The 13,801-nt window shown below is 18.9% G+C and overlaps 2 protein-coding genes across 2 annotated transcripts; both read left to right on the top strand.

Moving 5' to 3' along the window:
* Positions 1 to 2,233: 2,233 nt before the first annotated feature.
* Positions 2,234 to 3,607, top strand: PGO_000785 (variable surface protein; the record flags this gene model as incomplete). Its single annotated transcript, XM_028690835.1, has 3 exons — positions 2,234 to 2,275; positions 2,409 to 3,320; positions 3,449 to 3,607. 3 exons carry the CDS (start codon positions 2,234 to 2,236, stop codon positions 3,605 to 3,607), a joined length of 1,113 nt encoding a protein of 370 aa, XP_028546636.1.
* A 6,190-nt stretch (positions 3,608 to 9,797) lies between these two features.
* PGO_000780 (variable surface protein) lies at positions 9,798 to 11,259 on the top strand (the record flags this gene model as incomplete). Its single annotated transcript, XM_028690834.1, has 3 exons — positions 9,798 to 9,827; positions 9,966 to 10,961; positions 11,125 to 11,259. The coding sequence occupies 3 exons, from the start codon at positions 9,798 to 9,800 to the stop codon at positions 11,257 to 11,259; spliced, it is 1,161 nt and encodes a 386-aa protein (XP_028546635.1).
* Positions 11,260 to 13,801: the final 2,542 nt, after the last annotated feature.

Here is a 13,801-nt window from a genome sequence, read left to right as displayed (position 1 = left end):
TTAGTGAAAAAACATAGTAATAATTTGCTATTAATACAATAATTTTATGAAAAAATTATAATTTTTTACTAATGATAATTCACGTAAAAGAGAAATAAATATTTAATAATTTTTATCACAATTTGTTTATTATTTTTTTTTTTTAAAAGATGAGTATGTAATTTTTTCTTTTAAAAATATCGTCATAAGATATATAAAATATTATAAATATATATAATTATTATTTGTTAGCAGAATACTTATTTGTACTATGTATTTATAATGCTATTTCTATTTTAAATCATCAATTTACTTCAGATATATTATGGATGTTAAAGAATAATATGCATTCTGGTCCACGTCCTAATAGTAGTGGTTCTTGTCTACTAATTTTTTTTTTTTATTTATCCAAAATAACAAGTAAAATATTTCTTTTGTATTCCACATTAAGACCAAACATTATTAACAGTGCGTGAGTTTGTTTTTAAATGATTTAAAGAATAAAAATATACACATATAATATGTTTTAAATGCAATTTATTCTAGAAAAATCTTGAATTAAAAATAATGTGTTAGTAAAAAATATAAAAAATTTTATGCTTAATAAACTGATTCTATATTACTCTATTAAGATATTATAATATCAGACAAAAAAAAATATAAAACTTTAGATATATTAAAATTACCCAGACACCATATATAATCCAAAATATAATATTATATAATTTTCACAAAAATTATATTTATTATACAATCAACTTATGAATAAAATATATATGTATAATGTTAATATAAATATTTATATATAATGTAAAATACTATTTGAACACTGGATCATATAAGTAGATATATATAATTAATATATTACTACATATTATGTATCCAGCATAAATCAAATTCAAGTTATATTTATAAATACATGTTAATGAATATGTTATTTTTTACAAAATATAATTAAAATTACTACAACCTTAATCATAACCTAATTCTTTATGAGGACATCCTAATGGTTTATATTTTGCGTTTGATCATTAAGAGTACGACGAATTTATCACATTTAATCATATATATACTTAGTTATTTAAAATGCTTATTTTCAGTTAAATACATGGAAAAATCATGGAATTTATAATAACTTATTTATTTTTTATTATTTTCAAATGAAAAATTACTAAAATGAAAGAATAACAGATAACTTATAGTTCTATACTTAACCAATAATGTGCTATGTTGTGTGGAGAATTGAAATATATATAATACGTATTTCTATATGTTAAAAAATATATTCCAATATAGATATAATTTTAATATACAGAAGTTGGTTTGTCATATAATGCTTTATGCATTATTTATTTTTAACTTTTTACGTATTTTACAAAATATCTACAGTATATGTTTAATTTATCATGTATTGAAAATAATTCATTGTACACATCCATCTATTTTAAAAATAGGACAATGAGTAATGAAGTATTTATATCAATGACCCTATTGGCCCTTTGTTACTTATTAGATAATTTATAATATGTTGTTCACAAAAAAAAATTTATAAATGTAATTGCTCATATACATTGTTAAATGTTCTAATTTTTTGTAATTATATGTTTATTATTAAAGTAATATTGTTATGATAAATATATACATATAATATAAATTACCTTATATTCATTTAAGAATCTAATATAAATTATTGGTTTTGCACCATAGAAACGTATCAATCATTTAATAACTACAAAAAATATTATAATTGAAAAATATTATATAATATTAGCAATATAATGAAAATTTAAAAACTATTATTCTTAAAAGTAAGTAATATGTACAATCGAGGCTATATATTATTATGTATACCAATATGTATATTTATAAAACATATACACAATGATTATATCTTTTTCTTTAAATATTGTATGCATAATAAATCATATTCATATTCATGAACGAATTGTATATATATTTTTTTTAATATATATATTGTGCTTATGGAATTATTAAATTTTCCTATAAAAATATATTTATATAATAATTTTATATATCCCATTATTACAACACATCTTTTGGAAAATTATTTGTCTATTTTTCATATTATTTTTTTTATTAATACAAAAACAAACTAAAGATTATTTAATTCTAATATAAATTCCATAAGCTTCAATCTTATCAATAAATGCTTGACATATCCAACTTATGCATTATAATAACTTCTTTATTATAATATTTACTGAACGAACTTTAATAATTTCATTAAAATATCATGACTAACTTAGCATTATATTTTAGACGGCTGCAAAATCAAGTCTGCTTCTTTTTTATATATTTTAAAAATTAATTTTATGTGACAAAACGCATATTGAATTTTATATAACACTTCACAACGTGCAAATCTCTATTTATTAATATAAATTTTATATGTTTCTTCTTTGATTTAGTATCCCTTTTTATGGAATGTATGGGATGCTCATAATAGTTTCGATGAAATTGTGGATCTATCTGATAGAAACAAATTGTATCATAAATTCTGTAAGTCAATTATAAGTCTTGTAAGGACGAATAATGATTTGCACTATGCTGTCTGTGCCAAACTTGTAAGAAATTTAAAATTATTTAGTGATAAACGAGATGAATCCAAGTTTCAACATAAAAATTGTAACAACTTAAACAACTGGTTATATATTTCCATAAGAAAACATAATCTGAATCCACACTTTTTTAGTCATATATTCAAATTGATTAAAAAAATATCTCCCAATCTAGCATATCAGAATGAGTGCCTATATTATTTCTACGATAATAATTATTTACAACCGCTTTCCATTGTAATGCTAAATATATTTAAGTCTAACATAGGTCTTATTAGGGATACATTGATAGGGAGTAAGGATAAAATTTACTGCAGTTGTCAAGATTTTGTCTATAAATTGGTAAAGGCATATAGGGATATTAATAGTAAATATTGCACTGTAGGCAGTATTAAACATAGAGGGGTTAAAGAAAAAACATGTTCATTTTTAAGAAGTTTTGAGATAGCATATGATACATATCTTATAAAGGATGAATCAATACAAGCAAAAAAAATACAACTACCACCTTTAAAGCCTGAAGAGAATATGGAATCATTCCTTTGTAAACCAGATGATGAAATTCAGCGATCCATAGATATAGATAAAGCACGAATGCCACATGAAGAACCTGTAGACTTAGTTGAACCAGAATTCGAAGAAGAAATAATATTACCAGAAGACTCTGAAACATTAATGGCAAGTGTATCAATAAAAAAAATTTTATCTACAGCTATTGTTACTACTTCTTCAGTGTTTTTCCTTTTTTTTTTAATGTATAAGGTGAATATAAAATCCTTTTAAAAATATGAACTATATAGAAAATTATTTTCACCTTATTCTCTAATAATAAATAAAAAAAATATATAATATTAAGAAATACATGAAATTTTTATTATCATTTTTTTTAGTTTACCCCAATTGGCAACACGATTCGTTCCAAAAATAGAGTAAAAGTAATAAGAAATGCTTATGAAGCAGATGATGAAAAGAACATATACCCAGTACATGATCATATGGATATAAACACATACAATCAGAGATATAACATAGCATATGTAAATATATGAACGTAAAAATCCCAATATAATATTCAAAAAGTTTATTGGTATAATAATTATTATGAAATCATTTAAATATCAATTATAATATAATTCAGGTAAGAAAATTGAACTACCAGAAATGTGCAACAATTTAAAATATAAAATAACACCATTATTGGAATTAATCATAAAAAATAATTTTGTATAAAAAAGGTTCTTTAATGTACTATTTTTATGGAGATGTTATAAAAGCAAATTATCAATAAAACAAAGGTCTAAAATAATAAAAGAATAAAAAATGGAATGATGAGTAATATAAGTATAATATAAATTTTTATTATTTAAAATTAATATTGAAACATGCTAAGTAGTGTATATAACTTACACAAATTATATAATCGAAAAAATATAATATATTTTAAATATAATAATGAGAATTTTAAATTAAAACATATCGATATTATTGTTCTCATACGATAAAATTAAATACTATTAATTACTCCAAAAAATAATACTTTGATATGAATAACAGACAATAAAATAGGTAGGATACATATATTTTTCAATAGTTGATAGATTATACAAGGGTAGTAGTTTTAACAAACAATTATATATAATACTATTTATTAAAAAAAAATTTTAAATTCCTATATAATTTCATTAAGTATCACATAATAATGCAGTTTTAAATTCGACATAAAATAACTATATATAAAAACAATATAACAAAGAAAAAACTTAGTGCACATTATTACAATTATAAATTTTTTTTATAGCATCATTTTAAAAGTAAGATATCTGATGTATCCATTAGATTATCCCGTCGTCTTTGTTGCTTATGATCAAAAAATTATTCGTAAATAATGTATACGTTGTAAAGATGAAATAATAAAAATACATATAATAATTCATTTTTTATTAAAAATATATTCAAATACTATTTTATCTATGGTGAAATTACTACTAATGACGTAAGATTTATGTTTTTATTTCTATATATCCCGTATGTAGTAATCTTATATTTATAAATTCAATAAAAAGGGATAAAATAAAATAACATTTAAATAATATAATGCAGTAATTTTTTTATATAAAATCCTTATTATTTATTATCTAAAATATTGAATAGAAAAAATATGTAAATAATATTAAATTTGGTGTAATTAATAATTAAAAACTCCTTATTATATGATTTCCATGACAACATAAAAATATTCTGGGAGTAAATATAAAAAATATTAGCTAAATGTGACTTATTTATGTGAAATGGAATAAAAGTAGTGTTATTTTTTTTATTACACGTTAGATGTGATTCCTTTATGTAATTAAGTAAATTTATTAATAATTTTTGTATATGTATAAAATAAAATTATATTATAAAAAAAAAAGAAATACATTAATAAATAAGCCATTAGTGTAAAAATAAATAATCCAATTAAATTCTTTCAATTATAATCAATATCATATCCTGAAATAATATAATTCTGTGTTTATATTGCTAAAATAATTCATGGTAAAAATATTATGATATAATAATAATTAAATTATAATAAATATCACGTAATAAAAGCGCATATGTAACAATTATATGTGCATTAATTTTTTTTTTTTTTCCATAGATTAACATATATCACATATAATATATAGAGCTTATGGAAAAATATATCCATATGAAAAATATTTATATATAAATTAATACATTAATTTATAATACATAATTATGAAATAAAAATTAATGTATAATACACTATTATAAAAACATATTTTATGATACATATTAATAATTAGTGAAAATTCCGACAATGTAATATAAAAAGCTTTTATTACTTTTTACGTAATAAAAAAATAAAACCAGTCAAGAATAAATAATGTAATTATTAAAACATCTATCAATGTATTAAAAGAAAAAATGAAAACATCACTTATTTGCAAGTATATCTTATGTATTCCATTACTTTATATTTATTCTAATTAACTTATCATTCTTTACGATTAGCTGTAATATATAATTCATCATTTTAATATTCATGTTTTGTAAACTTCACTGAATTTTGTTCTATACATAGTAAGACATATTTTCATATATAGTTTAAATTTAATTTAGTAAGTGATGCATTATTATATGAAAAAATTATCCTCTCATATTTCTTATAATCTCTTGATACGAAAAAACAACTATTACAGAACATGTAAACAATACTGCAGAAATGTTATAGCTAAATTCTATGGTATGCCTAATGTTGTAAAAAAAATTTGCAGAAGCATTACCTTAATTAGAAACATAATTGTCAAAAGCATATGATGCAGAAAAAGAGATGATTGAACTCTTATTTATATTTGTATATATTGCAATATAAATACAATTTATGATTATAATGAATACTATAAAATTACTACTTCATAAAAAGCAATTGAACGTTCTAGGAATGCTTTTTTAATAAAAAACACGAATGTGTCAATGTTAATATCTACTGTGTAAATCCATTTCTATCATTGCTGATGATACTAAATGGGAATATATAAAATAATTATATGATTATTATGTTGATATTAATAATATTTTAAATATTTATATATGGAATAACTATTATAATATGTCCAACTTTCTTCAATCATGTGATCCAAAGAAAATTCACAGTACTTGTAAATTATGAGACATAATGGTATAATAAAGAGGACAATATAATATTCTCAGAAATATATAAAAAATGATAAAAGAATCCTGCATAAAAGATCCTAAACAAGTTTAATTACAATGAATATTTAGAATAAATAAAGTTTATAAAAAAAAAAAATCTAAACACAATATAAAAATTCAATGCATTTTCTAAATATTTTTTTGAAAAGCGTGTGTCAAACAATCAGTCAAAAAAAAAATGCATCTTCCTTTAAAGAGAATTAAATTACCTTTCTAAAATTATATGGAAATAAAAAAAAATTATGATTATGTATAACTTAAATATGATAGATCTCAAACGGTAGATGCTATAGGGAATGAAACACTGGTAGTAGTTTTTATTTCTGTACATTTGGGAATTTCAAATAAAATAAAAATTTATTTAATTCCAACATTTATATAAAATAATGTGTATATCAGTTTGTAGTTTGTAACTCTATGTGATAAAAAAATATATTGTATAAATTTTATATTGTGATTTATATACCAGTATACAACACGAGTGAAAATTATACATAATAATCTTGCAAAAAAAAAAAAAAATTAATAGATTTAGTCTAAAATATGAAGACAGAAAATTATCTGATTATGCATCAGAAACTTACAAATCACTTGAGTGTAAAAAATAATATAATATATAATATCATTTTATGTAAATTAATTTAATTCAAAAAAGTAAAATGACTATTACGTTAAAATGGACAGTAAATGAAATAAATATAAAACTTTTATAAACATTACAGTGGAGCATATAAATAAAAAGTAAAATATAATAATAAGTATAAATTAGAGTAACGAATATAATTATGTAAAGGATATATATTTATTAAGTAGAATAAATTAATATTATTAATATATCTTTTATTTAAATTAGCCTTAATGATTATTCGTGATTATATTTCTTCATTACACTTTATATAATGAACCTTTTCCTCTATAAAATATATAACATTTATTTTCATAAATCTTATATTTACAAGTAAGCAGATTTTCCAAGCAATATTTAATAATATATAATGAATAAAAAAATATAGTATAAATTTATATATTATAGATTTCGTCACATCTTTTTTATAATTATAATTGAATCTTTTTATTACGTTCTTTTGAAATTGTATATGTAACATATTAGCATATGAATTAAATTTACACGAGACAAATACTGGCACATTGGACTTTTTTAATATTATATAATATAAACAAGTGAATAATATTTTTTATGCACTTTGATTGTCACTCTTAAGGTATTAGTTATTTTTTATTTAAATAAAAGTAACATAAAATATTCATATGCTATTTATCAATTTTTTTTGTTTTATAAAAAGGTTGTATATGATTTAATAGTTTCTTAATCCAATAACTGTTTTTCTTATTTTTAATAAATAATTCTATATTTTTTACATTAATAGTATTAACTATTTATCATTTAAATCATAATAATTATATTATAAATATGCATGAAAGGACACAAATTAAATGAATGCAATATGTATCAAGGTATCCAATAGAAAAAACATAGGTGATTTTTGTTAACAAAGTATCAATTTGTATTATTCATTAATAGAAGGATAATATATAATTCTATTCATATAGTGTTCTATCATTATGAATATGATATTTACACATTAATATTCAGGGAAATTTTATATTTTACATATATATATTAATTTAAAAAATGTAACGTTCATATCTTGTAAAAAATGAATTAATGTTAAATGATTCAAAAAAAATATTATAAAAAATATTTCACACTGTAGTCTAATTAAGAAAAAAAAATTAAATTATTATAGTTGTAAATATCTATTTAAAGAAGTTAAATATTTTCCAAAAAAAATGTTATTTGAATAAAATGAATTTACAGTATTGCTGAATAGATATATATATACCATTCCTCTTAACATATAGAATAAAAGTGAGATTTTCTAGTACGTATAAAATTAAAACATTATTTAACATAATTCTTAATCAAAAATACATTTACACTTCTGAGTATATTAATATCCTTGAATTTATTCACATATTTTTAATTAACATTGCACAGTTTGAAAATTTTGGAATTAAGATATTTCCAATAAATTTTTATTTCTCAAAAAATTATAGTTCACAAAATGAAAAAAATTACATATACGTAAAACATTTTAACTATCATATTCCAGATAATATTAATTATTATATTAAAAATATATATTAAATGAGTTATGAATTCCAAAAAAAATAATAATATATGTATTAAGATAAATTTACTGTAAAACATTGTGACTTGAGATATCATATATTTATTTGTTATGTAAATTGTCTATGCTCGTTTGTATATTAATAAATATTGCAAAAAAAAAAAAAAATAAACAGCCACTGTAAGCATAATATTCCTTATTTTACTCTCACAAAGAGCAATGAAAAATATAAAATATATATATACTTTTTTTCATATATGAAAAATATGTATTGTATGCAATAATGTATTGCACTCTCAATTTATCTTATTTATTACAAAACAATACAATAATTTTAAATATATAATGCAAAATGAAAAAATTTCGAAACCATAATAAAAGGATTTTTCGTAAATTATAACTCAGTAATAAAAATATAAATTCTTTATATCATTACATTAACATTTTATTTTTATATGATGTTTTGTATATTGAAGTTATATATTATTTAACACAAATAAAGAACAAATTTTAAACCATAAAAAGTGCAAACAATATGAGCAATATATAATTTTACTTTTTTCATTACATTTAAACAAATATGGTAATAATATATCCTAAATATTCTTGTGATAGACAGAAAAAAATGAAATAGTGTGTAATAAATATATGATAATAATATATACATATGTACTTATTATATTAAATTGTATATTATGACATTCATATGTTAAACTAAAAATAATAATGAAATAATTCCAATATATTCTAGAAGAAATTTATGCATAATACACATACTTTTAATTGTATATTGAAACAAAACCTATTGAAATTATTACATCATATTATTAAAAAAAATGCTTTCTAATCCATAAACCATGTACTGAAAAAAATGAAATAGATATATTAATAAAAAATCTGATAAATAAAATACATGTAAACACAAATTTAAAATAATTCCATTTATATAAAAATTTTAATTAGTTATTATAAACTTATAAATAAATATGTTAAAATAATATTTTGGATAGTATTAATATATATTACATTTACCTTTTTATAGATAATAATACATTTATTTCAGTAATATAATGTGTATATATTAAGTTCTGTAAAACGTATTTCTATTATATAACATTATAATATAAATTAATTCAAGCAGAACTCTTTTATATACTATATAAATATGTAACAATAGTGACTTTATTATAAAAGATACTAATATCACAGAACATTATATATATATAATTTTATATAAATAGAAATTTAAAATATTATATATATTAATTGAAATATTATAAATATAATGTTTACTATTACATGTTTAACAAAAAGTTTGTATTAAAACACATAATATATTTTTGTACTAACATAGGCATGAAATATAATGGCTGGTTATGAAATTGACCTAGAAGAGGTGCGTTTCTTCATGCTATTTTAATTATTAATTATATTGTCGCAATTAATTTACCAATCATTTTTTAAGCGAAATATATATACATTTAAAAAACTATATATTAAAATTTTTTTTTTAATAAATTATGTTTATTTTTAGCTTGATCTTAATGAGGTATTTCCCACATATGCTTATTATTATAATTTTGTTAAAAATAATTATAATAGCAACTACAGAAGTCCATATATTAGTTTAAACACTAGATTATATGAATTATACAATGCATTAAATCGTAGTATGAATGAAAATAATGGATGTTGCTGTAGAATTAGTAACCTAGATTTTATAGATCTTGGTCGTTATTTGTATTATTTAAAAGAAAAATTTAATTATAATGAAATAAATATAGTATACGGATGTACTTACTTCATATACATGCTTATACATGTGTTAATAAACACTGGTTGTAATAAGCAAGAAGTTATAAAATCTTATGGGGATGTTATTCAAAAATTAAAGAATCAGAAACTTCCTCCAAATTACAAACAACTTGATATATGCAATCATATTTTTGATAAAAATAATAATGATATTATAAATAATATTAAAGAAAGAGAAGCACATGATATTATTGACTTGTTTCGATATATGGTTATACTATATCAAAATATAATACAAATTCATTCTCGCTATTGGAATTATAGTTATCGTAAAACATATTATGATACATATAAAAAAATTTTAGATAATAAGAATGTATGGGGGAAACATGGAGTACAACTAGTAAGGGAAGAATTTAAAAAAGAATATGAGAGATATAGAACATGCTATGATTGTTATAATAGAGAATATATATTAACTTTACCCTCCCCTGATGAGAAAAAACAAGTTATATTAGTAAAACAGGAAGAACCAAAAACAAGGGTTGAAGAAAAGCCAAAACAATCAGAAATTAAAGAATCTCCAAAAATAATACAAATTGAAAAAGGTAGAACAAAACCATTAACACTAACACAAATAAAAAATGGAGAGATAGAGAAAATAACATTATCAGAGGCAATAAAGTTAGAAATAGAAGACACAAGTATTGTTTCAGGATCAAGCACGACTTTTTTAATATTTGCTATACTAATAATTATACTCATTCTGTATAAGGTTATATAAACAACTAATTTATAATATTTATTTTATATTCCAATATATATTGCATTTTATGATGAATAATATTTATCACTTAAATATTATACTCAAAAAAATGATATATATATATTTATATTTTTTTCAGTATACACCATTTTTATCATTTTTAAAAGCAAAGATAAGGAAATTAAGGAAAAGTTTCAACAGAAAAAATAAAGAACATGTAGATCTAATGAAATCATTTGATAGGATGTACAACGATTCATACGATTATAGGTGTAATGTAGCATATAACGCTGAAGATTATTATTAACAACCATATTATATTAGTTAATAAATTATGCATTGCTTTAAAAAATAAAATGAAATTATTGAAAAGAATTCTATCACATAAGCCTAAAGTCTAATTTTTCAAATTGAAAATTTTAAATATAATGAAAAAAATTTATTTAAATATTACAAAAAAAAAATATTTTAAGTTAAAAATGATAATATAAATATATAAATATTCACACGTAATAAACAATAATTAATGTTGCTAGAAAAACTACTATAAATTTATATCATGTAAACAATTATTGAAATTATAATATACATTAATTAAATTGATAAATATGTTATTATTGAAATTTAACAAATGAGAAAAGTTCTTAAATATTTTTTTCTGAAAAGCAGTAATTTTTTTCTAAATTTAAATATAACGATAAATAAAATTATATATTAAAATAAAAAAAAAAAAAATCATATAAAATAAGACATTACATTTAAATCATCATGCAAGAACCATAAAGTAAAATAAATAAAAGAATACAATATAATTGTATTATTATATTTTAAAAAACTTATTTAAATTAATTACATGTACAGTATAATTAATAATGATTTCTTCTAATTAAATTATGATGTCATATAGATATATTATTTTATATTATAAATATAGATCTAATGGTAAATTACTCATACTTCAATTCATCTGCTTATTAATGGTTTATGTATAATTTTTAAATAATAATTAATATAAAACATAGGAAATTCTGAAAATTATAATGTTTCACGATTATACATAATATACCAACGAACAAAATAAATCATAATTACCATATGATTATATAATTATATAAGTTATTAAAAAATATTTAACAATTATTTGTGTTAAATATATTATCTTCATATTTTATAATATTTATTAAAACTATTATATATATAGAAACAATGTATGTTTTTTATGTTATACATATATGTAAGAGATATTTTGAATATTCTAATTCTACCTATGTTTTTTGTTCTAATATTTACAGTTGTAATATATTTTGTTAAACATAGTATATTATATATTATATCAAATTAGGAATTAACATGACTTTTTAACATAGAAATTATCATTATTTAATGCTTCAGAATATTATATATAAAAAGTAATTAAAACAAATTATTATGTGGAGTAATTACTATTACAAACAGATAACTAAATATTTTATATATATAGACTCTGATTTTAAGCGCTAAAAATAAATGTTTTAAATTGATAATATAACTGTTTTAAAAATTCAAGTGAAAATAATCAGTTTTCGAAGTTAATACTAGTAACACATTAAATTATTTTTCATATATTCCAATTTATTATCCATGTACAATAAATATAAATAATTTATGTTAGCATTATATTATTATAGAATTCTAGTAATCAAAAACTTTTCCTTTTTTTTACATTATAACTTTATATATTTTTTAAAATTGTATAAATTTGGTGTTCATATTAATTTTAGTAAATTTTTTTTATGCACCTATTTTTATTTCTGAATATATACTTTTTCTAGGTGTAATTATTTTTAACTGTATAAATGTTACAACAGCAATATACAATTCATACATTTTAATAATTTTTTTTTCATTCATTCTACTCTTTTAAAATTATATTTTTGTGTATTTATATATGTATATACACAAAAAGCGTTAATTTATTTTGTGTAATAATGTATTCATATATTACATATTTAAATACTTATACCTAAAGGAACAATATTAATTTTGTAATGGACAATAATATGAAAATAATATATACATATTATATTTCTTTTAGAAAAACCATATTCAAAGATTTTTATTTTAATACATACAAAACATTTATTTTTCTTTTTATATAGTTATAACTATAATTGTAATCAATATAGAAACATTGAATATAACATTATATTTTTTAAAAATTAAAATATTAAGAATCATAAAATATACATTTTTTTTCTTATATACTGATTAATCATATTTTGGTACTTTTTTAAGATATTTATAAAAATATTATAACAAAAATTAATGAAATTAAAAGAATTTCTCCTCATACAATATTTATTAAATGATTAAAGAAAAGTAATTAAATATATTTTTTCATTTGAAGTTCTTCCTTAATTATTTGTATGCAGATATAACTATATCGAATTAAAGTTTTATATATTATTATAACATAGAGAATATATTTCTTATTATATAGTAAATATAGATTAAGTAGTAAACCTAAATAATGTTATCTCCAATTTTTGAATACAATATATACATGCTAATACTTATCACTTATATATTATTAAATATAATGGATTTCGTAATATATTAATAGACTTGTACTATTTAGAAATGTATCTATCAATTTATTCAATGAAATAGCACTGTAAAATATATAAATTCTCATATTAATACATATTTTGTGGAAATAATGATCCTATATATATTAGATTTTTATAACTGAGCAAAAAAATATATGAAATATTACATGAATGTTGTAATATTATAGAATTCATTGTAATGTTTAAAATTTTATATAGATATTACTAATAATACAGTTCTAACATAAATACAAAAATAAA

This window comes from Plasmodium gonderi (assembly GCF_002157705.1).
Source record: "Plasmodium gonderi DNA, contig: Pgo-contig_73, whole genome shotgun sequence".
Taxonomy (NCBI): domain Eukaryota; phylum Apicomplexa; class Aconoidasida; order Haemosporida; family Plasmodiidae; genus Plasmodium; species Plasmodium gonderi.
This window is presented reverse-complemented; position numbering and strand designations above follow the sequence as displayed.